Here is a 25,149-nt window from a genome sequence, read left to right as displayed (position 1 = left end):
AAGTACAGTTGGATATCGTTGGCGTATGCATGCACATTCACATAACGACACACAGAAAACACGTCATTAACAAGGAGACTAAACAACAGAGGGCCTAGGATAGATCCTTGTGAAACACCACAGGTAATCGCCCTTCACTGAGAATAAGCTTTCTCTCCCTTTACTCTTTGAGTTCTTCTTTTTAAATAGCTGGTCATAAGTTTCACAGAACTATCAGCGAAGCCATAAAGTTGTCTAAGTTTTTGATAGAGGAGGTCATGATTTACCATGTCAAAAGCCTTGGAAAAATCTAAAAGGCAAAGAAGGGTTAAGTTTCCTTGGCCAACCTGTATTCTAATATCATCAAGTACTTTTAGCATAGCTGGGCAGCAACTGTGTTGGGGTCTAAAGCCTGACTTCCAGGGTGATAGTAATACATTTTCCCGAACAAAAGCAGAAATCTGTGACGCCATCAAGGATTCGCTGACCTTAGAGAAGGCAGGCAATATACTTAGTGGTCTATAGACGCATGGATCTATTGCAATTGTTTTTTAGCTACAGGTAGAATAATCGCTCTTTTCCATGCAGAAGGAAACGAAGCACTTGTAAAACAAAAGTTTATGATGTGGGTAAGAGTGCTTATAATATATGGCAAGGTAATTTTAATTAATTTCAACGAGTTTCCATCTTCTTCTATGGCATTTGACTTTATTTTCATAATAGCTCTCAGCATTTCTATTTCACTTACTCCTTCAAACTGGAACTCTTTTTCGAGACAAGATTGATTCCGAGTAGCATCTATTAATGGAGGGGGGTCAAAAGCATTACTGGCATTAACAAAGAAATCGTTTATTATATCAGGATCAATACTACAGTTTGGTTGCACTTTCCCATGTACATGTTTACAGCATGAACAATACGTAGAGGGACATGAAGATCAAACAACGAAATCAAATTACTATTTAAAAAGTAGAGTTTACCATCCTACCAGTTACCAACTGTCTGAAGACATCGCACATCATTCCAACATATATCATTATCATAAATCATAAAACAAAGCACTGGTATTTAAAGTGTTTAGATCACGATACATAAAAGATACATTAACTGTTGGACGACTAAAATCCAAATCTACCGAACAGAAAATTATGATCGGAGATAAACGTTATTTGGTCAAATTTCAAAATATGGGCCAAGTTGGAGGTGATAAAAAGGTCTAGCAGACTAGGGTTAGAATTATTGGAATACCACATCGGCATAGTATTATTAACTATCTCAAGACCTGCAGCAGAGGCATGGTCGAGGAGTTTCGCTGTTTATGAGTCATCCAGCAACAGGTTTATATTAAAATCCCCACAAATAATATAACGTTCATAGTCAATAACAAATAAACTAAGTTTACAAAAAAAAGAATCCAATGGATAGCTCCTATGTGGGTTATATACACAGGATACAAGTATTTTAGATAAACCATCTGATACTTCAGCAACGACAAACTCTGTGTCCAAGTTTTCCGACTTTGTCAACACACGAATCTTCAAATTAGCTCTAGAGTATATCGCGATACCTCCGCCTCTCTTATGCTTTCGATCATGCCGCATGCTATATTGAAGTAAGTGATGCCATAAAAGAAGTCCGTTATATAAGGATTGAACCACGTCTCTGTCACACAGATAACATCAACAGATGAATCACCAAACACGTCCCTAACGTAATCTAACTTTTCGGAAGTCAGGCTCCGAGCACTAAAATGGACTATGTTAAAACCTCTGTACCGGTTGCACAAAATATTAATCAGTAATTTATGGTTTTCCTCAACACTGGGGAACGATTTTTTAATGTGGTACGAACCCATCATAACACTTTAAAAACGTAACAGCTGCAAGCAAGTATCGGCTGAGGAGAAGGGCAATAGCAACACATTAGAAATTTGGTGGCAGACAAGCAAGAACTACAGATACCTAGGTTGAGAGCAAAAATAAGATGAAAGGATTCAACAGAGGCAGTAGAGAATTAAAACTTAGAACTAAAAAAAACGGCAGCATTGGACAATAGTTAAAAAAGAACAAATATTTAAATAAAAAAATCATATTTTAAATAAATAATAGTTGTTGCCAATAAATTGAGAAAGCTGAGACGTCACAATTTCAAAATTCCATGGAGTTTTCTGTATATTGTATGTCACTAAACTACTAAACGGCTGGACCGATTTGGTTCACATTTCATAGTCGGCTATAAATAAATGAGTTTGTAAGGTAGGTGCTTATAATAAGGTATATATGAAGGAGTTTGTAAAAGGACGCGTGGCCCACCACATCCCGTAGATGTGGAATTTTTTATCAGCTATTACTTCGAAACCATAAGTCACATGAACTTGAAATTGGGAATGCAGGCATAGCTATGGTATGTGCTTGTAGTAGGCTATAAATAAATGAGTTTGCAAAAAAGGGGCGTGACACATCCCATAGGCATGAAATTTTTTATCATCTCTAACTTGGGGACCATAAGTCCCACCATCTTGAAAGTTGGTATGTAGGCACTGCTATGGTAGGTGCTTATAGTAAGGTGTATATGAATGAGTTTATAAAATGGGGCGTGGCACATCCCGTAGGCGTGGAACTTTTTATCAGCTATAGCTTCGAAACCATAAGTCACATGAACTTGAAATTTGGTATACGGACATATCCACGGCAGGTGCTTATAATAAGGTATATATGAAGGAGTTTGTAAAAGGAGGCGTGACCCGCCACATCCCGTAGATGTGAAATTTTTTATCAGCTATAATTTCGAAACCACAAGTCACATGAACTTGAAATTGGGAATGCAGGCATAGCTATAGTATGTGCTTATAGTAGGCTATAAATAAATGAGTTTGTAAAAACGGGCGTGACACATCCCATAGGCATGAAATTTTTTTTCATCTCTAACTTGGGGACCATAAGTCCCACCATCTTGAAAGTTGGTATGCAGGCACTGCTATGGTAGGTGCTTATAATAAGGTATATATGAAGGAGTTTGTAAAAGGAGGCGTGACCTGCCACATCCCGTAGATGTGAAATTTTTTATCAGCTATAATTTCGAAACCATAAGTCACATGAACTTGAAATTTGGTATACAGACACATCTACGGTAGGTGCTTATAATAAGGTATACACCGGCGTTTAAAGTACAAAGCCGCTTATCGTAATTCTGCAAAACCGCGTAACTGACATTGGCTGCCAAAAATTGGATTTGCTCACACAAGCTCTTTGCTCAATCCTTATCCATTCGTCCTGAAATATACTAGCCAGAAATGCGATTGCTTTATAAAAAGAGAACCATTTTTAAATATGAGTGTTTTACGCTCTAGAAAATAATTTCTACAAGTTCAAGTACGCGGTTTTGCATTTTGTTGATACGCGGTTTTGCACTTTAAACGACGATATGAAGGAGTTTGTAAAAGGAGGCATGGCCCGCCACGTCCCGTAGATGTGGAATTTTTTATCAGCTATAACTTCGAAACCATAAGTATCATTAACTTGAAATTTGGTTTACAGACATATCTGCGACAGGTGCTTATAATAAGGTATATATGAAGGAGTTTGTAAAAGGAGGAGTGGCCCGCCACATCCTGTAGATGTGGAAATTTTATCAGCTATAACTTCGAAACCATAAGTCACATGAACTTGAAATTTAGTATACAGACATATCCACGGCAGGTGCTTTTAATAAGGTATATATTAAGGAGTTTGTAAAAGGAGGCGTGGCCCGCCACATCCTGTAGATGTGGAAATTTTATCAGCTATAACTTCGAAACCATTAGTCACATGAACTTGAAATTTGTTTTACAGACATATCTACGGTAGGTGCTCGTAATGAGTTTATAAAAGGGGGCGTGGCGCATCCCGTAGGCGTAAATTTTTTTATCAGCTGTAACATCGGAATCATAAGCCCCATGAGATTGAAATTTGGTGTGCAGACATATCTATGGTAGGTGTTTATAGGAAGGTATATGGGTTTGTAAAAGGGGGCATGTCACATCCCATAGGCGTGGAATTTTTAACCGGCCATAAATTGTGAAGCATAAGCCACATGAACCTGAAATTTGGTATGCAGACATATGTATGGGAGGTGTTTAGAATAAAGTATATATAAATGAATTTGTTGAAAGGGGGATAAATATGTATTCATTTATTAGACCACTCGGATATTTAAAACTGCAATTTTTTTAAACCTTACAGTCTCTAGACCATTTTTTAATGAAAAGATTAAATCATTTAATTGATCCCGCGATGCCGTTAAACGAAACATGTTCTTGTATACTGAATAAAACTATTTCTGGAATAAGCATTCGACCGGAAAAGTGCAGCTATACTAAAACAACTAAGCGAATAGGAAGCTAAACGGAGTGCACCATAGTAGACTTAAAAAATTCTATCGTTACCTTAATCCATCTAATATCAATAATGGAACAACATTTGTTGGACAGAAAGTGGTGATCAGTATACATATATTAGTTAAAGTACGATCAAGCTAAAAGTATGGATCATAAGATTGCCTTAGTTTAAACAGAAAGATAATAGCTAATTTATGCTGAACTGAATATTTGTATTACTGTTTTATGTTTTGATTTGTTTACCACGAACGACGTCGGGTGCTCTGCTAGTCTATATATATAAAAATGAAATGTTTTCCGTATGACGGCGATGCCTAACCAAACGGCTGAACCGATTTCAATTCTGTAAAACGTACTTTTTGGACCTTCTTTGTGGAAGGTTTTTCGATTTTAAAAATTTGAAACTTTTTGTTGTTGTTGCCGGCAAATGAAGAATGCTTAGACGCCACGATTTCACAATTTCATAGTGTTCTGTACATTAAATGTCACTAAACTACTGAACGGTTAGACCGATTTGGTTCATATGGTGACAGGTAATAAGGTCAATGGAAATAAGGTCAATTGACTTTATTTCCCACCCTGGTGCGAAATAAAGTCAATTGACATTATTACCTTTTCAAAAGCGAAATAAAGTCAACAAAAATTTGGAAATAAAGTCATTGATGCTAAAGTATGTCGATTCATAGAAAAAAATGTTGTTCTTTCAATAAACATTGCCCCGTAAGTGTTGCTTTTTAATAGATGAAAAAGGTTATTGCCAAATACTCAGTGTTGTGATATTAATCCACACACAATCATGAACTACCACCAATTGATTTTATTAAAAAAATTTAGATTACGAATACGTAAAAACACGATGCGAAAAACTAAACACCTGCGCACAGCTGGAAAACGAGAAATATTTGAAGAAAGAGTGTAGAAATGATCCATAACTTGCAAAACATTTTTCGTTTCCACAAAAATAAAGCGAACACTATTAAATTGATGAAACAGTCCATGTCCAAAAACCCCGGAGGAACACTGAAAGAATTCTGTGTTTTAAATTAGCATATTTTGAACGAATTCGGAATGTCTAGGGTGGAAAAGAAACCAACCTTTCTATAAGGAAACAATTATAGAAAAAGAATTTTCTTACACTGTATTCATGTCTCCGCCAGCAATTTGTGGAACCGAGATCATACAAGTTAATTGATTGGTTTTCACACACTTTTGAAACACAAATTATATGCTTTTTTACTGCAGACAAGTTGTTGCCCCAAAACACAGCAGAAATCTTCCAAACAGGGCTGCCAACTATCCTTAGTTATGAGGTGCCATATTGAGGATAAAAAAGTGCCAAAATGTGCCAATGAGAGAAATAATAAATTATGCCAAATTGAAAAATTAAGTGCCATTTGAAGTAAAATAGGGACAAATGGCACGGTTTGAGCCAATTTGGCATCCCTGCTTCCAATAACTTACAAATATAAAAATGTGAAATATCGAGGGCTTGAATTCATTAATACCCTCTATCTGCAATTTGCACAAAAACTATTTTGTGATTTTAGAAACCATGTGGGACTTATTACCTCGTTATATAAGGTAACATAAATATCACTGATGACAGTTAAAGCTTGGGTGGATTTTTATATTAGAATCTCATCTTTGTGAAAAATGTGCAGATAGGGTATTATTAAATATAAGCCCTCTATGTTTAAAATATATAAAAATTTTATTTCAACGTATACAAAAAGTAAATCCACCTGCGTTACAGCACGGCGGGAGACGGTGGCGGTAGCGTGACGTGGTGTGTGCGCCGGTCGCGCGGGCCGCGAGCGCGAGCGCGGCGCGCTAACGCGGGCCGCCGCGAAGCTAAGCAAATTCAATGTTTGAAAGAGAAATAATGTCAATTGATTTTATTTCGTTTTTAAAAAGGTAATAATGTCATTTGACTTTATTTCGCACCAGGGTGGGAAATAAAGTCAATTGACCTTATTTCCGTTGATCTTATTACCTGTCACCGGTTGATATTTGGAACATTTGTCAGCACCTAGGAAAGAAATATTCTGACCAAAAATGCACTCGCTAGGTGGCGCTAGGGTCGGAATATTGCTAAAAACTGCATTTTCTTGCCGATCTGGCTCATATTTAGAATACAATTTAGCTAATTGAAAATAAATAATTGGACTTAAAACTTACGCGATAGGTGGCCCTCTGCCCGAGTCGTCTTTATTAGCTGGTCAACTAATTGGACATTGCGATTTTTTATAAATTTTATCTGCATGCTTTTTAATATGTTGGAAACATTGCTGGAAAACCTTAAAATGTTTGCATGGAACCATGGCGAAATAAACAGGTGAAGTAATAAAAGAGCTTTCTCGCTTTACTTTCAGCCATTCTGCTGCCTTGTAGTAAAATTCTAAAGGCAATTTTTCAAATAAGGCAGTGTCAAAATCTTTTTCTCGCTCAAATTACGTCACCTGGTATAATTCCGCCATGGCATGGAACAAACAAAAGTTGCCGTTCCTGTTCGCAGCATATATGTAACACAGAGAATATTGTTTTGAGTTTTATCTTCAGTTAAAATTTCTGCATTACCAGCACTGGTTTCACCATATCCGAAATGTGAATTTCGTTTACGAAGACGAAGCGAACATGTAATACGAAGTAGTGATGTCAAAATATGTAAAATTTTACCTACTCTCATGAAAGGCGCAATAAACAGGTGAAGTAATAAAACAGCTTTCTCGCTTTATTTTCTGACATTCGGCTGTCTTATAGTCACATTTTATAGGCATGTTTTCAAATAAGGCAGTGTCAAAATATTTCTTCTCAATCTAATATTACTTCACCTGGTATAATTCCACCATGGGTGGGGTGGATGCAATAATGCTTTTTGTCAAAAGGTCACATATGTGCACTATTTTGCTTTATTACTCAATTGTTAAGCTTAAAAGTTGGTCTTATTGCTCAACGAGAAATGAAATAAAGCAAATTTGTGTTTTCCAGTTTCAACTGGGAAATAACACTTATTTGTGTTATGCCGTTTGTGTTATTTCATCCCATTTTCAAAATATCAGAAATATTCCAAAGTTTATTTTAGTTAAGTAGAAGTAATAAATGCCACTGGAAATGTGATCCATTATTGAAAGTTTACACAAAATCATAGGTTTTTCAATAAGTATAGAAAATCAACTGAAATATTTTGAGTTTCAGTAAGATAATAAATTGATTTCTGAACCCTGCCACACCCTACAGTAGACATGAAAGAATTTTTACAGTCAGAGATTTGCGGATATCCTCTGTGTTAATAAGTTACCATTTTTTAGATATCCTTGAATGAATTTTGCCTACCTAGCTTGTTCACACGACGTGTGCGACGCAAAGATTTTAAAAATCTGATATCAAAAAAGAAAGTTATAGCAAACAAGTACGAAAGTCTAAGTTCGGGAGGAGCCGAACATTAAATACCCGGCGCAAGTATTTAATATATGACTTTCACCTTTCCGAAAGCTACCGCTAAATGGTAAGCCGGGGCGTATCAATTTTGAGTAAATTAGTGTCCTTAAATTTCAAAATTTTGAAGTTTCAAGCAGTTCAGAAATTTACCGTTATATGAAAAGCGGGATCAATTTTAGTCCGACTTCAATAATTTTCAACGTTTTGCTTTTATGTGGCAAGCACAATACCCATACCGACTTTGGTACAAATTGGTGGAACGGTTACCGAGATACATATATGTGATAATAAGTGGGCGGTGCCACGCCCATTTTCTAAACTTTTATCATAAAAATATTTCTTGGTAAAGAATTGTTACAAGCATTAATTTTGAATAAACTAGCTTTAATATTTACTGATTTATCGAAGATTTTGTATTTCTCTAAATTACCGTTGTATGGGATGTGGGCGTGATTATTGTCCGATTTTAAAAATTTTCGACCATTTGGTATGCTGTACCAAGGCCAACAACTGTGCCAAGTGTGAAAGACATTGGTGCAGCGGCTACGCCCATTTTCCAAAAATTTATAATATTCTTATTTTTCGCCTAAAATCTATTGTAAATATGAATTTTGAGTGAATTATCTTCAGTAGTTAATAAAATATCGCAGTTTTCGTATTTCTGAAAATTACCGTTATATGGGAAGTGGGCGTGGGTACAGTCCGATTTCATCCGTTTTCAATACCAACCTACCTTGGACAAGTGGAAACCTACATACCAAATTTCGTTGAGATATCTCAATTGTTGCTCGAGTTATCGTGTACACGGACGGACGGACAGACGGACGGACAGACAGACATGGCTTAATCGACTTCTCTGTTCATTCTGAGCATTTAGGTATACATTTTTCTATACCTATCTCGATTCGTTTTGGCTGTTACAAACAACCGTTATGTGAACAAAGTAATATACCCTTGTGCACAAGTGCGCTCGTGTATAAAAATGCAATTTGGCTGTTTAAGGGGTGCCAAAAAAAAATTGTACACCCAAAATTGTTTCTGGACACAAGTGTGCAAATAAAACTCACACACGCTGAACTTTTTTGTGATACGCCTTAGTATACATACCTATGTATGTATGTATGTAGATAGAGCAAGAGCAAGAATGATAGTATACAAGATTGTGCCAATATGAGATGATTTTTGAGCGTAATTTCTGCGTGACGTCATCTTGGTGCAATTGCAAATGCCAAAACGCATATAAAAATATGTAAACAATGCAGAAAAATGTGTTAATTTTAATACTACATAGCCCAATTTCGCTGGAATCATTATATATACAAAGATTGATTAATTAGGAACACGTAGCAATAATTTTGGACATGTAGCCCTTTACGTAAGTACGATTTTTAGCACATGGAAAAATGGATGTATTAACAATGTTTGCAATTTCATGTAGACCAAAAGGAAGGTGTGCAGCAAAGTGAATTTTTGGACTCGCCATTGTAAAAAGCCATGCAGAGTGCACCACCATAACTCCACAGCTGTTGACTCCACAGCTTTTATTTGATGACTTTTGTACTATTTCCGAGAGGATGCATGAAACAAATATTCTATGTAAGTAAAACATAATTTAAGCTTAACTTTTAAATGTATAATAATTTGGGCACTGTTTTGTATTAGGTACGTAACAGCGCGGTAAGATGCCGCTTGAATTAGCGCCTGGTGACCTTAACGACTGGTGCATTACCTCATGCCAGCACTAAAAAGAATCAGGTACTAACATAAATAAGTAGGTAGTGAAGTTGATGTATCTATTTACTGTAGAAACTGCTTTTGTATGTATGCCATTGCCAGACAACTAAACCAGCAACTGTCGACATTCACCATGGAAATGTACATACCTACTACAATTCACCAAGGAGAGGCCAGCATGGTTCCATGTAGAAGCTCATAGGTCACACACATAGCACAAAGCTCAATTTGGTGTTTAATGCATCTCCTCGCCGGAAGAACTGCTCGCACTTTTTCGCCAGGTTTACGTCCGTAAGAAACGAAAAAAAAACTTATATCGTACGCATTCCTTTTGTTTTCACTATTACACTTTGCCACTGCACACTTCGTTTTGTTTTGTAATGTCTCAATAATTGTTTAAAACCACGCAGAAATATTAACACACAAATATTAAAATTGCTATTTGGTTTTTTCGTATGTTCACAATCAACAATTGCACCAAGATGACGTCACGCACACAGCTGATTCTGCCAAAATCACAAAGAGCGGATTAAGCTGAAATTAGTCAAGAACGTAAACGTACCGGTACGTAAAACCGAGTCAGCTGACACGATCTGTCATACCAGAGCGCCATGTAAATGAAAACTCAACATCGCAGAATTTTTCTGTAGCTGTAGCCCGTAGCGCAGAAATCTGCGGAATTTAGATTTTTCCGTGTCAGCAGATTTCTTTCTTTTATAGATGGTTGCCACTTCGTCAGTTTTGCAGATGGTAAACAAGTTATCATTTCCTATTCAAAATACGTTTAAAATATTTGAAATTTACCATTGAATAAGGTTTTTTGTTGAAAACTAAGTAGATTATATTTAGCTACGATGTATTGTAACACGAAAAATTGTAGTGGAAAGTGTAAGTTTATGAAAAGGCATTGATGAGTGGCAACACTGTAGTAAGCAACACTGAGAGCTCCAGTAATCGACAAAATTCTGCGTATACAGACTGCGTTTAAGTATACGTTCTGCGTTCTTGACTAATTTCAGCTTTAGCGGTACCGCGATTGGCGCAATCTCTATTTCTCTCAATCGTGGAGCAAGAGCATATTTGGGGAAGAACTTGCAAAAACGAACGGGAAAAGTCTCTGATGTGAAATAGAGGCCGGCAAATAGTTAGTTAGAATTAGCGACTTGATAGCTAGTTTAACAAATCTGAATTTGTAAATAAATAAAAAATAATTTGTTAATTAATTTTTTTTATTTAAAATGTCAATTTATTATATTTTATAGTAAAGGTGATGTTATTATTTCAATCAAATAGGAAAGAAGATATACTCTTACTGCACGCTATTGACTGTTCCTTTAGTAGCAGGCTTTCTCTGTTTACTCTTCGATCCATCTTTAGAAAACGATTTACGGCCAGCCAACTTTCCTTTATTGGCATTATGTGTGGGCGGTTTTGGTTTTGCAAATTTCGGCTCTACACGCTGAAATAAGTCATAATTAAAATCCATACAAGCCTTTCCTGGAAATAAATAAAATCTTTTGTCAGCGGTGAATATCAAAAAATTGTTTTCGCATACCTGAGCACATTTCTTGACCACATTCGGTACACACCGCTAATCTAGTTTCCACAATTCCCGATTTGTTTTTGGCCTTTTTAACGCAATTGTTGAGCATAAACTCCCTTCTATCACGCATTTCTGTTTTCAATTGCGACTTAGCCATATCAGTCATTCGACTAAAGTACTCTTCTTCCAGTCTCGATTTGGGACGCAATGTTGTGAGCATTTTCCAATCAATAGGCACTGCACACAAGTCCATTATAGGAACATCCTTCATCTCGGATGGAACTGGATCTGCGTAAGTATAAATTACTGCACGCTCACCATTATGCTTCATTAATTTCCTGACTTCTTTCCTTGGAGTTTTAAATGAGAAGTCTTTTTCCTTAAACTTTATTTCATCTGCTCGTACTTTTATTGACCTCATTTTATAGTCTGGAACCTTTTCCATTAGACGCTTGAACTCTTCCTTGGTCTGAACAATGCTTTTACTGAGATCAAGAACTGGAACCACTGATTTCTTCTTTGCTAATAAGTCTTCTAATTTACTCATTGAATTAATATAAAAATTTGATACAACTCAAGTAAATGAATTTAAGATTTGAAATATTTGCTTATATTGATTAAATAATGGTTTCGCACATTTCGTTACCATGCCATCAATTAACGACGCTAGACGCTCTTGATGTTTTCAATCAATCACTATACCTAAAGGTATACAGTATATTTTGCTTAGCTGCACATCCTTCTTTGCCCGAAAAACTTGTGCACTTAACCAAAAAAGGCACTTAAGCGAGTTTTCTTTACTACTTCAATGAGGAAGGTATCCGAATCCCTATGAAAGCAAATAATGGAGGAGCACTTACCTCGTAGAAATTACTGCAAGCGAAATTTTTACCGAATGGTATTTAATTACCTATATAACTACATAAATTGATAGCCATTTTCGTTGTTCTGGGAGATGAGCAAAATAAATAAAAGGTTGTAAAATTAGGTAATTGTAGGGCTAGTGCAGGTAAACGTAATACTTTCTTTGATAATTGATACTAGTTGTACAATTGCACGCACTTAGGCATAGAGGCAGCAAAGCAAAATATACTGTACCGATTGTTGCAGATAGGCCCAACACTTCCTGTGACACTTACTTCCAGTGAACGCTCTTCTTAAGCTTAAATCATATTTACGAAGTAAAACTGGGGAACAAAGATTAGATGGTTTAGCTTTACGTAGAATCCACAGAAATAAAAAAGTTACGAATAAAGAAATAATGATTACAATATTTTCTTTTAAGTCGAAGCAGTAGAGAAATGATATTTCAAACTTTTTCATGCATACATATGTAATAAACTCGAATTTATAGAAAAAAATTAAAATACAGACATTTTAGACCACCGAAACGCATATTTGGTGCAACTGATTAAATATAAAAAATAGAAATTTGAAAAAATAGGAAAATAGAGGTTTTCCAGCAATGTTTTCAACATATTAAAAAGCATGCAGATAAAATGCATACTAAAGCGCTTTGTCCAATTTGACCAGCAGTTATTAAAGACGACGCTTTTCCTATATTTTGTTAGACTATAAGTAAACATATCACTGGTTTACAGCAATAATGTTCTGTGGATGCCACTATCCAATTCCTCATACGCCACGTACACCTGAGTAACACGCCTAATCTAACTAAAATTGCCCAAATTATATATTTTTTTTTTTTTGTAAACCCAATAAAGTGATTTGTGCGAAAAAGTCTTGACCATCCAATTTGGGGTGGTCCACTTGAGAGATTTTCACTCATATAAAAGGGCATCCTCTTTTTCCATATCTACAATCGTGGATGAAGACGGAAGTGAGGACCCTCCGCCAAGAAAAGTGACAAAGTTACAGGCAGTCACCGAAATAACCTCGGCGTTTATGGAAGTAATGGATTAATGTTCAGAAACCGTACAAAACTTAGCTAGTATTCCTTGCGAACAAGAAAAAGAACGCGATTCAACATCACTTTTGTTTGAAAGCCGGGCAAAATAAATTTCTAAAGCCCAAGAAAATTTGCGCATTATTGAATGCAAAGTTGTTGCTTTAGTTTATAAGAACTAAAAGAGTCCAGTGTTTAATTAATTAAAGACGCTACGTTTTTGTAATAAAAATGAGTTCTCCAAGTACAAATGGATGTGTAACATCTAATATTTATTGAATTAATATGTAACATTAACAATTAAAGCATAATATCTAATATGTATTGAATTACCAAAACTCAAAAATCCATATCCAACAAAAAACACCTCCGTGAAAATTTTAGCATATTTTAAAATGCAGAGGTACAGTGCAAAAAAATATTTTGCGAAAAAAATAATAGTTTTTGGTTTATTCAATTTTAAAAATTGAGAAATTTTGTATTTTTCAATATATTTTTTTGTTACATATATTTTTGTAGCACCCCTTTAAAACGAGTCCAAGATGTTTTTTGTAGCTATAATAGTTTTTGGGATATTCAAAAATTAACTTGAAAAACTGGAAAAATAGTGAAATTTTGATTTTCGCATAACTTTTTCAAAAATTTTTAAATTTTTTTCTGTTTCGGAACTTCACTATAGGTTGAAAAAAACCAAACTTCATCCAAATCGAAAGGGCTTGAGTCCAACCATTGGACGATTTGACACGGAATCACCCATATGTATAACGCTGTTATCGAAAAATATTCTTTTATCACAAAAAATAGTCAAACAAAACAACATCCAACAGTCGAATAATGGAATCGAGTATTCCGGATACCTATATGTTAATCTGGGATAGATCGAGAATACCATAAATTTCAGGGGTATTTGAAATGCAAACACAATATATATAGTATTTGGCCGAGTTTCTCCTCCAATTTGTGGCCTGCGCCTTGATGTTGCCGCACAAATGGCAGGGACCTAAAGTTTTACCCCGTCTCCGAGCGGCGATTGCATTTCTGTCGAGGGGCGACCGCTATTAGACAAACCTTTTTCTTTTCCTTTGTTTTTGATGTTAGTCGGAAACTGGGCTCGATCGCAGGCCCTGCAGAATGGTGGTATGCACTTCTAACCACTACTTCTCTATTACATCCCGATTTGTTGGTAACTTCTCGCCGAATAGGTTTTTCGATTCAAAACACCTTTTTACAGCTACTGAATATCGCTTTTACAGAAAACTTTATACGCTCAAAAAATGATTTTTGGGTAATAGATATTTGTATTAAGATAAGCAGGACAGAAACTCGCTCAACTACGTATTCGAAATTTTTCCCAACCGAGTTACAACCTATTAATTTAAATTTATTAAACCAATATTTTTCAATGGTCGAGCCATTTCCATACACAATACTTTAATTTAGGTCATGAACACTTAACTAAAAAATAAAAATGTAAGCTCCACACATGTATTAAAAACATTGTAACGTTTTTGTTTGTGAATAAAGCCTAACATGTTTTTAGCCAAGTCGTCATTTATGGCATATTTATGGTATTTCCAAAATTGGTGAAGGTATAAATAAAGATTGTTTTTTAAGGCCAAAACCTTTTACAGACCAATTATGGTCCTGAGCGAGCGCTTTCGGTGAACAAAATTATTTCCGCATCGCTTTGGGGTATATTTAAGATGCTGATTTCTGATATGTTATCCGTTTTGTCAGATTGGTTCTTGTGCGTGAATTATTGCGAATTTTGCTAAATTTTTGGTTGCTGGAATTCCATCAACATGGCAAAAATTTGCTTATGTGAACGAGCATGGAATTTGAGAACTCGCGTATATCGAACAGTTGTCATCATATAATCATGGGTACCCCTTCGTTTATAGCTACAAGTGTCCAAATTAAAAATACCTCCAAGGACTTTAAAATAGCAGGATATACTATTTAGGATTGCTCGTTACTCTTCTCCTACAAGAGCATACGATCTATATCTATATCTATATCTATATCTATATCTATATCTATATCTATCTCTATATCTATATCTATATCTCTATCTATATCTATATCTATATCGATATCTATATCTATATCTATAGCTATATCTATATCTATATCTATCTCTATATCTATATCTATATCTCTATCTATATCTATATCTATATCGATATCTATATCTATATCTATAGCTATATCTATATCTATATCTATCTCTATATCTATATCTATATCTCTATCTATATCTATATCTATATCGATATCTATATCTATATCTATAGCTATATCTATATCTATATCTATCTCTATATCTATATCTATATCTCTATCTATATCTATATCTATATCGATATCTATATCTATATCTATAGCTATATCTATATCTATATCTATCTCTATATCTATATCTATATCTCTATCTATATCTATATCTATATCGATATCTATATCTATATCTATAGCTATATCTATATCTATATCTATCTCTATATCTATATCTATATCTCTATCTATATCTATATCTATATCGATATCTATATCTATATCTATAGCTATATCTATATCTATATCTATCTCTATATCTATATCTATATCTCTATCTATATCTATATCTATATCGATATCTATATCTATATCTATAGCTATATCTATATCTATATCTATCTCTATATCTATATCTATATCTCTATCTATATCTATATCTATATCGATATCTATATCTATATCTATAGCTATATCTATATCTATATCTATCTCTATATCTATATCTATATCTCTATCTATATCTATATCTATATCGATATCTATATCTATATCTATAGCTATATCTATATCTATATCTATCTCTATATCTATATCTATATCTCTATCTATATCTATATCTATATCGATATCTATATCTATATCTATAGCTATATCTATATCTATATCTATCTCTATATCTATATCTATATCTCTATCTATATCTATATCTATATCGATATCTATATCTATATCTATAGCTATATCTATATCTATATCTATCTCTATATCTATATCTATATCTCTATCTATATCTATATCTATATCGATATCTATATCTATATCTATAGCTATATCTATATCTATATCTATCTCTATATCTATATCTATATCTCTATCTATATCTATATCTATATCGATATCTATATCTATATCTATAGCTATATCTATATCTATATCTATCTCTATATCTATATCTATATCTCTATCTATATCTATATCTATATCGATATCTATATCTATATCTATAGCTATATCTATATCTATATCTATCTCTATATCTATATCTATATCTCTATCTATATCTATATCTATATCGATATCTATATCTATATCTATAGCTATATCTATATCTATATCTATCTCTATATCTATATCTATATCTCTATCTATATCTATATCTATATCGATATCTATATCTATATCTATAGCTATATCTATATCTATATCTATCTCTATATCTATATCTATATCTCTATCTATATCTATATCTATATCGATATCTATATCTATATCTATAGCTATATCTATATCTATATCTATCTCTATATCTATATCTATATCTCTATCTATATCTATATCTATATCGATATCTATATCTATATCTATAGCTATATCTATATCTATATCTATCTCTATATCTATATCTATATCTCTATCTATATCTATATCTATATCGATATCTATATCTATATCTATAGCTATATCTATATCTATATCTATCTCTATATCTATATCTATATCTCTATCTATATCTATATCTATATCGATATCTATATCTATATCTATAGCTATATCTATATCTATATCTATCTCTATATCTATATCTATATCTCTATCTATATCTATATCTATATCGATATCTATATCTATATCTATAGCTATATCTATATCTATATCTATCTCTATATCTATATCTATATCTCTATCTATATCTATATCTATATCGATATCTATATCTATATCTATAGCTATATCTATATCTATATCTATCTCTATATCTATATCTATATCTCTATCTATATCTATATCTATATCGATATCTATATCTATATCTATAGCTATATCTATATCTATATCTATCTCTATATCTATATCTATATCTCTATCTATATCTATATCTATATCGATATCTATATCTATATCTATAGCTATATCTATATCTATATCTATCTCTATATCTATATCTATATCTCTATCTATATCTATATCTATATCGATATCTATATCTATATCTATAGCTATATCTATATCTATATCTATCTCTATATCTATATCTATATCTCTATCTATATCTATATCTATATCGATATCTATATCTATATCTATAGCTATATCTATATCTATATCTATCTCTATATCTATATCTATATCTCTATCTATATCTATATCTATATCGATATCTATATCTATATCTATAGCTATATCTATATCTATATCTATCTCTATATCTATATCTATATCTCTATCTATATCTATATCTATATCGATATCTATATCTATATCTATAGCTATATCTATATCTATATCTATCTCTATATCTATATCTATATCTCTATCTATATCTATATCTATATCGATATCTATATCTATATCTATAGCTATATCTATATCTATATCTATCTCTATATCTATATCTATATCTCTATCTATATCTATATCTATATCGATATCTATATCTATATCTATAGCTATATCTATATCTATATCTATCTCTATATCTATATCTATATCTCTATCTATATCTATATCTATATCGATATCTATATCTATATCTATAGCTATATCTATATCTATATCTATCTCTATATCTATATCTATATCTCTATCTATATCTATATCTATATCGATATCTATATCTATATCTATAGCTATATCTATATCTATATCTATCTCTATATCTATATCTATATCTCTATCTATATCTATATCTATATCGATATCTATATCTATATCTATAGCTATATCTATATCTATATCTATCTCTATATCTATATCTATATCTCTATCTATATCTATATCTATATCGATATCTATATCTATATCTATAGCTATATCTATATCTATATCTATCTCTATATCTATATCTATATCTCTATCTATATCTATATCTATATCGATATCTATATCTATATCTATAGCTATATCTATATCTATATCTATCTCTATATCTATATCTATATCTCTATCTATATCTATATCTATATCGATATCTATATCTATATCTATATCTATATCTATATCTATATCTATCAACTAAGTAGCCGTCGTCGGGTGCCGACGCGTTTTTTATTCGCTCCCGTTTTTGCCTATTCCGTTAGAAGTTTCTATTATATTTCGCTGCATACACATGTACATATGTATATGCACTTGCTTACGTCATGACGAACTGTGTTAAATGCAATACTCAGTGCGAAGCTGAGTTTATTTGTTGTGGCATATGAAAGAACATTATCCATAATAGATGTGCTAAATTAAATTCTGGTTGCTTAAATCTGCTAAAAAACAATAAGAACGTGTTGTATACGTGTGAGAATTGTATCAACAATTTACCAACGTTCTCTAAAGCGAACATAAGTGATGCTTTGAAACATTTGAGCAGGTTCAAAAACTTTTTAAACTCTGCTGCAAATATTCACATAAACTCAGGAAGTTTGGGTGAAGGTGATAACAAATCCAATAGAATCCGAACACGCTCTCAATCTAAGGTCAGTGACACCACTGACTCGATTCTACAGCTAAGTGCAGTGAAAAGTGCATTGAAACCTAGTGGTGTGACCAGTGTTGCCAAACATGTGCTTTTCCTACCAAAACTGGTAGGTTTTTTTTCCATTTGGTAGGTTGGTAGGCTTGATTAGATTTTGGTAGGTTTCGGGACTACGAGTAATAATTTTTTTTTTTACATGAATATTTCACCGGTGCGTTCGTATAACGGCGGCCGCAAACATGATTCCTCAGTACAAACGTATACCCTTATTCTTGCCTATATACAATACGAACATCCATATATACTTTATGGCGTACTTGGACCAAGATTTCAGGAAAGTCTGCCAATGGGCTTGTACCCAACCATATTCAGGGCGGAGGCCTTCGCAATCGAAGTCTGTGTTCGCGAATTTTATCGTAGAAAGCAAATGAGGCCAGAACAAATATTACGCCAGATATTCTGGCAGCGTTAGACGCCTTAGGGTCTCTTAAAACGGCATCAAGGCTTGTGAGCTCTTGAACCATCTAGGAGCCCACAATTGCGTACCGCTGTGGAGCGTTCAGGGACATGAAGGGTTTGAAGGCAACGAAAGGGCTGACTGACTTGCAAAGAGAGGGGCCCAAATGCGTTTGCATAGTTCCGAGCCTTTTTGCGGTACATCTAAAGGATACACTGCAGACCTACTTAGGAGCTAGCTGGGAATCGCCGCCCACTGGCGGAAGTCGAAGGGAATAAGATAATCAAAGAGATTCATAACTTTTCAGGAGGAACTCCGAAAGATACGTTAACTCACTGGCTACCTGACAGCACACTGCAAGTTAACGTACCGATTGATTTAAATGGTCTTTCTGTATAGACTGACTGTAGGTTTTGTGGGCCGGTGAAGGAAACCCCAGAGTATATTCTATGTGCCTGTCTACGAAGCATGAATAGTAGATTGTTGCACCATGGGGAAGGATTGTCTTCTCCATCTAAAATTGTGAACATGGCATCATCCAAAGTGCTGAGCTTTTTAAATAGCCTAATATTGGAGCGATACTCGCAACGCGGGTATCTCCGAAGTAATAATAATAATATAGTCACTTGACACGAATAAAGACGCTCGGGTGTTTTGACGGCAAAAAAGGATGCGTGAAAAAAATTTACGAAAAAAAGACGTGTTAACATGGATTCAACATTATTCCGGAAAAACTCTTTGGGGAATTCGTATACTTGTAAACATAATTGACCGCGAAAATAAGTCTTCTTCGTCTTTCTTCCGCGTCAAAGTGGTTAACGCATCCTTCTTTGCCCTCGCCAATGTTAAGAGTTCTTCTTCGCCGAAATTTTTTTACGCGTCTTTTTTCGCTGTCAACTTTTGAGCTCGCGTTTTTATTCGTATCTAATGATGATATGTATGTATGTACAGTAAAATGAATCGCTATACGCAGCTATTTTGTTTTTATTGTACTAGCTGTGTTTTAGTTTTACTAAATGTTATGTTAGCTATGTTTTTTATAAAATTGACATTGAAAAAATATTAAAACTGAAAAAAATGTTTGGTAGGTTTTGGTTGGTTATGGTAGGAAATTTTGGTAGGAAAAAAATGTGTCTGTGACAACGCTGGGTGTGACAACAAAACAGTCTGGTGCAAATTCGCCTATGATAAATACACGCTCTCCTGACAGATCGAATTCAGTGGTTAATGCGGGTGGAAATGACAAAATTAATAACCTACCGCCTAATGACTATTTGACTTCGTTGTCAACATCTACTGGAGCTGTGACGGCCGATCACATATCTTTACAAGCTTCAAATGTCGATGGCGCTCTTTCGTGTGCTACTAACACATATTGTCATAGTTACCAACTTGGTGCTTTAAGCACTAGATTTAGTGCTTTTTGATAATTAAAACGCAAAAAAAAATTATTTAGTGCCTAGTGCCTTTTTAGTGCTTTTTTCTGAACTAAAATTACTCCGATATAGTTAAAAAATAATAATAATGAAATAATTTTTAAATATTTAATGCTGTGGCAGCACTGAATTTACAAAAATCTACAAATTTAAATGCACTTAAATACAACCACGATTGATAAAAAGCTGAACTTGCAAATTCACCTTGTTCAATTCTATTCGTGTTGAAAATGCTAGTAAATAGATATGCGAGTAAGTTAAGTATTTCTTTTTTCTTTTCTAATTATTTGTAAAAATTTTTATTTTTGTACCACCTGCTGAATCCAAATCTGGCCGCACAATTGCTCTAGCACTAGAATTTTGAGATATCCTAACCTCAATATAGATATGCGAGTAAGTTAAGTATTTCATTTTTTCTTTCTAATTATTTGTAAAAATTTTTATTTATGTACCACCTGAGTAAAATACGTCGTTTCTTGGTGCTGAATCCAAATCTGGCCGCAAAATTGCTCTAGTAGGGATGGGTAAATTCGATATTCGAAGCTTCGATATTCGAATTTTAATCGAATTTTAGCTCCAAAATGGCGAATTTTCGAAATCGAACTTTGTGTTGCTAAAATTCGGATAAAATCGAATTTTTCTAGAAAAAGTCGAATTTCATATTTATTTAAAAAGAATCAACTCTTTACCTTTCTTCTTTCTAACTAAATTTGCCATCACTGTGTGCGGCACTTCATTTGTCTTAGAGATTCAAGTGCAAAATTACATGTTTTTCGATCTGTCATTCCAAACTCAATTTTAAAAATTTTTGTATAAAAAACTAGTCAATTCGTTGATTTTTTTTTAATAATTTTTAGAGGGTTTTACGTTGATAGCATGAAGCTTTTGCCTGAGAAGACCCCTAGTAAAATTTTCCGGAGAATAATTTTTTAAATTATATCAATCCAGTAACGATCTTCCAAATTTGCTTTTTGCGAGATTTCTTGAAGTAAGTGTCAAAAATGACCGTTTTAGGCGGTAGCTAATGGGTTAAAATGTTCTACGAAAACATTTCCCTAGAAATTTTAATATATATGTCTCAACCTTCAATTTCGCTCAGACATTTATTTTAACTATTTTTTCGACTTTTTTGAAAACTACTTAGGCCGAGATATGAAAACTTTAGTAGGCCATAAAATAAAAATATGAGCTAAATTTTGCAAATCCATCGATCGTTTTACTACTTAATGGGTATACATTCAGAAAATGTTAACAAAGTCCGGGCTGGGTTCGGCTGTCGCACAGTGTAATTTGAGTTTAACTTTTTAAACAGGTGGCCACTCTCTTCAAGCACCTCAAAAATATTTAAATTGTTGCATAGTATTTTAAGTATAACACTTCTTTAACTAAATTCGACTTTTCAAACAGGCGGCAACCCTCCTAAATGTAATTAAAAAATAAAGTTTATTCAAAACCATTTCGATTGATACCCATATTGAATTAATCTATTTAACTTATTAAATAATTTGATTTTGATTTTCTTACATATGACACAAAACTAAAACCATGTTACACATCTACAGGGCAAGCCCTTTCATTTGACTCCTACCCCCATTTTTAAAAATAAAACGAACGATACAGATTTTATGACCTGGTGTTAAATATTTAACGCAAACATCTGCGGAAGCGATTATTTGAATTTGATTTTCTGACCTGTGGTAACCCATTTCATAGAACTAAAACTATGGTGCATACACAAAAGAGAAGCCTTTAATTCGACTCCTATTTTTTTTTAAATTGAACGATACAGACTTTTTGACTTGATGTTAAATATTTAACACAAACATCTCCGAACTCTATTAAGAGGTTCCACTTCAAAAAAATTTTGCAAAATTCGAATGAAACCGAATTTCCGCCACCGAATTTCGAATGGTGTAATCGAATGTTTTGGCAATGTTCGAAATTCGGAAAAAATCGAATTTCAACCCACCACTAACCATCCCTATGCTCTAGCACTAGAAGTTTGAGATATCCTAACCTCAAACTGTCAAAATCACCGGTTTTGGCGAGATTTGAGGTTATATAAAGAAAACAAATTTTGTTTTTGCTCATTTCTACTTAGGTCATGATTTTCGTTTGTTGGGATTCGATTTTTCTTTCTTAAGATATATCAGTTTAAATGTAGTGTATTACGTCGTAAGCATGCGTCATTATAGCATGTGGCTTTTCAATCGTTATGAGCCAAAAAGTTTTGTTTATTGATTTATGTATGCATTCTTGTAAATATTGTTAATTTTTTGTTTTTGTTAAATACATACAAACTGTTATGAAAAAAGCATCAATTGATTCAAAACCATTTGGTGCTTTTAGTGTGGTAAAACGCTTTTTTCCAAGTTTTTGGTGCTTTTTGAGAATCAGAAGTTGGCAACACTGCATATTCTACCGACAGCAATTATGCGGTGAGCCCATATATGTAATACTCCTATATTGGCAGTAAGAGCTAGTACCGTCTGAAAACACTACAGTACAGATATATCAATAAACACGTACAATAGAAAAGGAACACATACGTTTATAAATAAACATGTACACAACACATATACAAAAACGGCACTCAAGTACACAATTCATTGACAAAAACGGTACTAGACTGTCTCGCTTTGATTTCGGAATGCTTACACATTGAGAAGTTAGCTTACTGCCAATATAGAAGTATTACATATATGGGTGAGCCCAATTCCAAACGCCGCTCTTTCGTGTCCCGCTACAACGAATGCAAATGTGGCCAACAATAGTGTTGAGAGCGTAACAGATGCCGGTTCTCTCACGCATGCTGCTGCTGCTGCCAGCGTTGCCACTTGAAAATATTTTTAGATACCAAAACGCCTACCAAATCAGCTTCCAAACTACCAAAATTTTCTCATTATTCAAACGAGATTTCTCGAGTTTGCGTGATTTTTAGCTACACAAATTAGCAGTAAAAGGTTAAACTACACATAATATTGTTTACGGTATTGGTTAATTATTCGCAGCAATCTTTAAGATTAAACAAAATAAATTCGGGCCTTTAAATAAAATAATTAAGTTTTTGTATAAAAAACGCTTGTAAAATATGTTAATATCTTTGAGATTGATTCAATTCACATCAAAAATTTTTTTTGTGAGCGAAAAAACAAAAGCAGACATTTTATGCAATTCAATAAAAAAATTTCCAAATTTGATTCAATTTGCATGCACTCACCCTTTTTTACCAATACACTCACACTTTGCAAATTGCCTATCACCAATTTTTCTTTCAAGACGATAGGTAATTTCTCGTTAATTTCAACTGCTAATTGGTCATAGCTTTGGAAAGTGAGTTTTTGTTTGCAGAAAATTGACTGCGCAATAAAATATAGAAAAAAAATAAAGAAATCTTATACGTGTAAGCGAAGTGAAAGAAGTGGTTTGAACGTGTAAACTTAAATAAAGCGAACAAATTTTAATGTTCAATTTGGTTGGGTTTTCAAAACATTTTTGCCTACCAAAAGCTTCATCAAACCAACCAAGCTACCAACGGAGAATGGAGTTACCAATTTTGGTCCAAATCTTTCATTTCATTGCATCTCAGTCCATGGGAGTAGCCAGGTAGGGGCTACTACTATCAAATTTTCCTTATATATATATAAAATAGTACCCTGAAATACCAGCTTAATAGGGTCGATCCCCCCCCCCCTAAATTTCATTCTGGCTACGCCGATGTCTCAGTCGTATACAATGTTATTATTGGTGACAGGTAATAAGGTCAATGGATATAAGGTCAATTGACTTTATTTCCCATCCTGGTGCGAAATAAAGTCAATTGACATTATTACCTTTTCAAAAGCGAAATAAAGTCAACAAAAATTTGGAAATAAAGTCATTGACGCTATTACCTTATTCAAATGGAAATAGCGTCAACAATGCTTAAAGTATATCGATTCATAGAAAAAAATGTTGTTCTTACAATAAACATTGCCCCGTAAGTGTTGTTTTTTAACAGATGAAAAAGGTTATTGCCAAATAGTCAGTGTTGTGATATTAATCCACACAAAATCATGAACTACCACCATTTGATTTTATTAAAAAATTTAAATTACGAATATGTAAAAACACGATGCGAAAAACTAAACGCCTGCGCACAGCTGGAATACGAGAAATATTTGAAGAAAGAGTGTAGAAATGATCCATAACTTGCAAAACATTTTTCGTTTCCACAAAAATAAAGCGAACATTATTAAATTGAAGAAACAGTACATGTCCAAAAACCCCGGAGGAACACTGAAAGAATTCTGTGTTTTAAATTAGCATATTTTGAACGAATTCGGAATGTCTAAGGTGGAAAATAAACCAACTTTTCTATAAGGAAACAATTATAGAAAAAGAATTTTCTTACACTGTATTCATGTCACCGCCACCAATTTGTGACGACATCATTTAAAAGCAGCTAAGGAGAATGACGACACTATTTATTAGATGGCACATTCAACGAGCCAATGTGCCAAAATGCGGGTATAAACAATTATTGATTATTTAATATCGGA

The 25,149-nt window shown here is 33.5% G+C and overlaps 1 protein-coding gene across 1 annotated transcript; it reads right to left on the bottom strand.

The window, feature by feature from the left end:
- Positions 1-10,835: 10,835 nt before the first annotated feature.
- On the bottom strand, positions 10,836-11,616 carry LOC108367490 (uncharacterized). Its single transcript, XM_017622113.1, has 2 exons — positions 11,082-11,616; positions 10,836-11,023 (listed from the first exon to the last, which is right to left on the bottom strand). The coding sequence occupies exons 1-2, from the start codon at positions 11,614-11,616 to the stop codon at positions 10,836-10,838; spliced, it is 723 nt and encodes a 240-aa protein (XP_017477602.1).
- Between the last annotated feature and the right edge of the window lie 13,533 nt (positions 11,617-25,149).

Source organism: Rhagoletis zephyria, unplaced genomic scaffold (genome assembly GCF_001687245.7).
Source record: "Rhagoletis zephyria isolate East Lansing unplaced genomic scaffold, Rhagoletis_zephyria_1.1 Rzeph_scaffold_02701, whole genome shotgun sequence".
NCBI classification, from domain to species: Eukaryota; Metazoa; Arthropoda; class Insecta; order Diptera; family Tephritidae; genus Rhagoletis; species Rhagoletis zephyria.
This window is presented reverse-complemented; position numbering and strand designations above follow the sequence as displayed.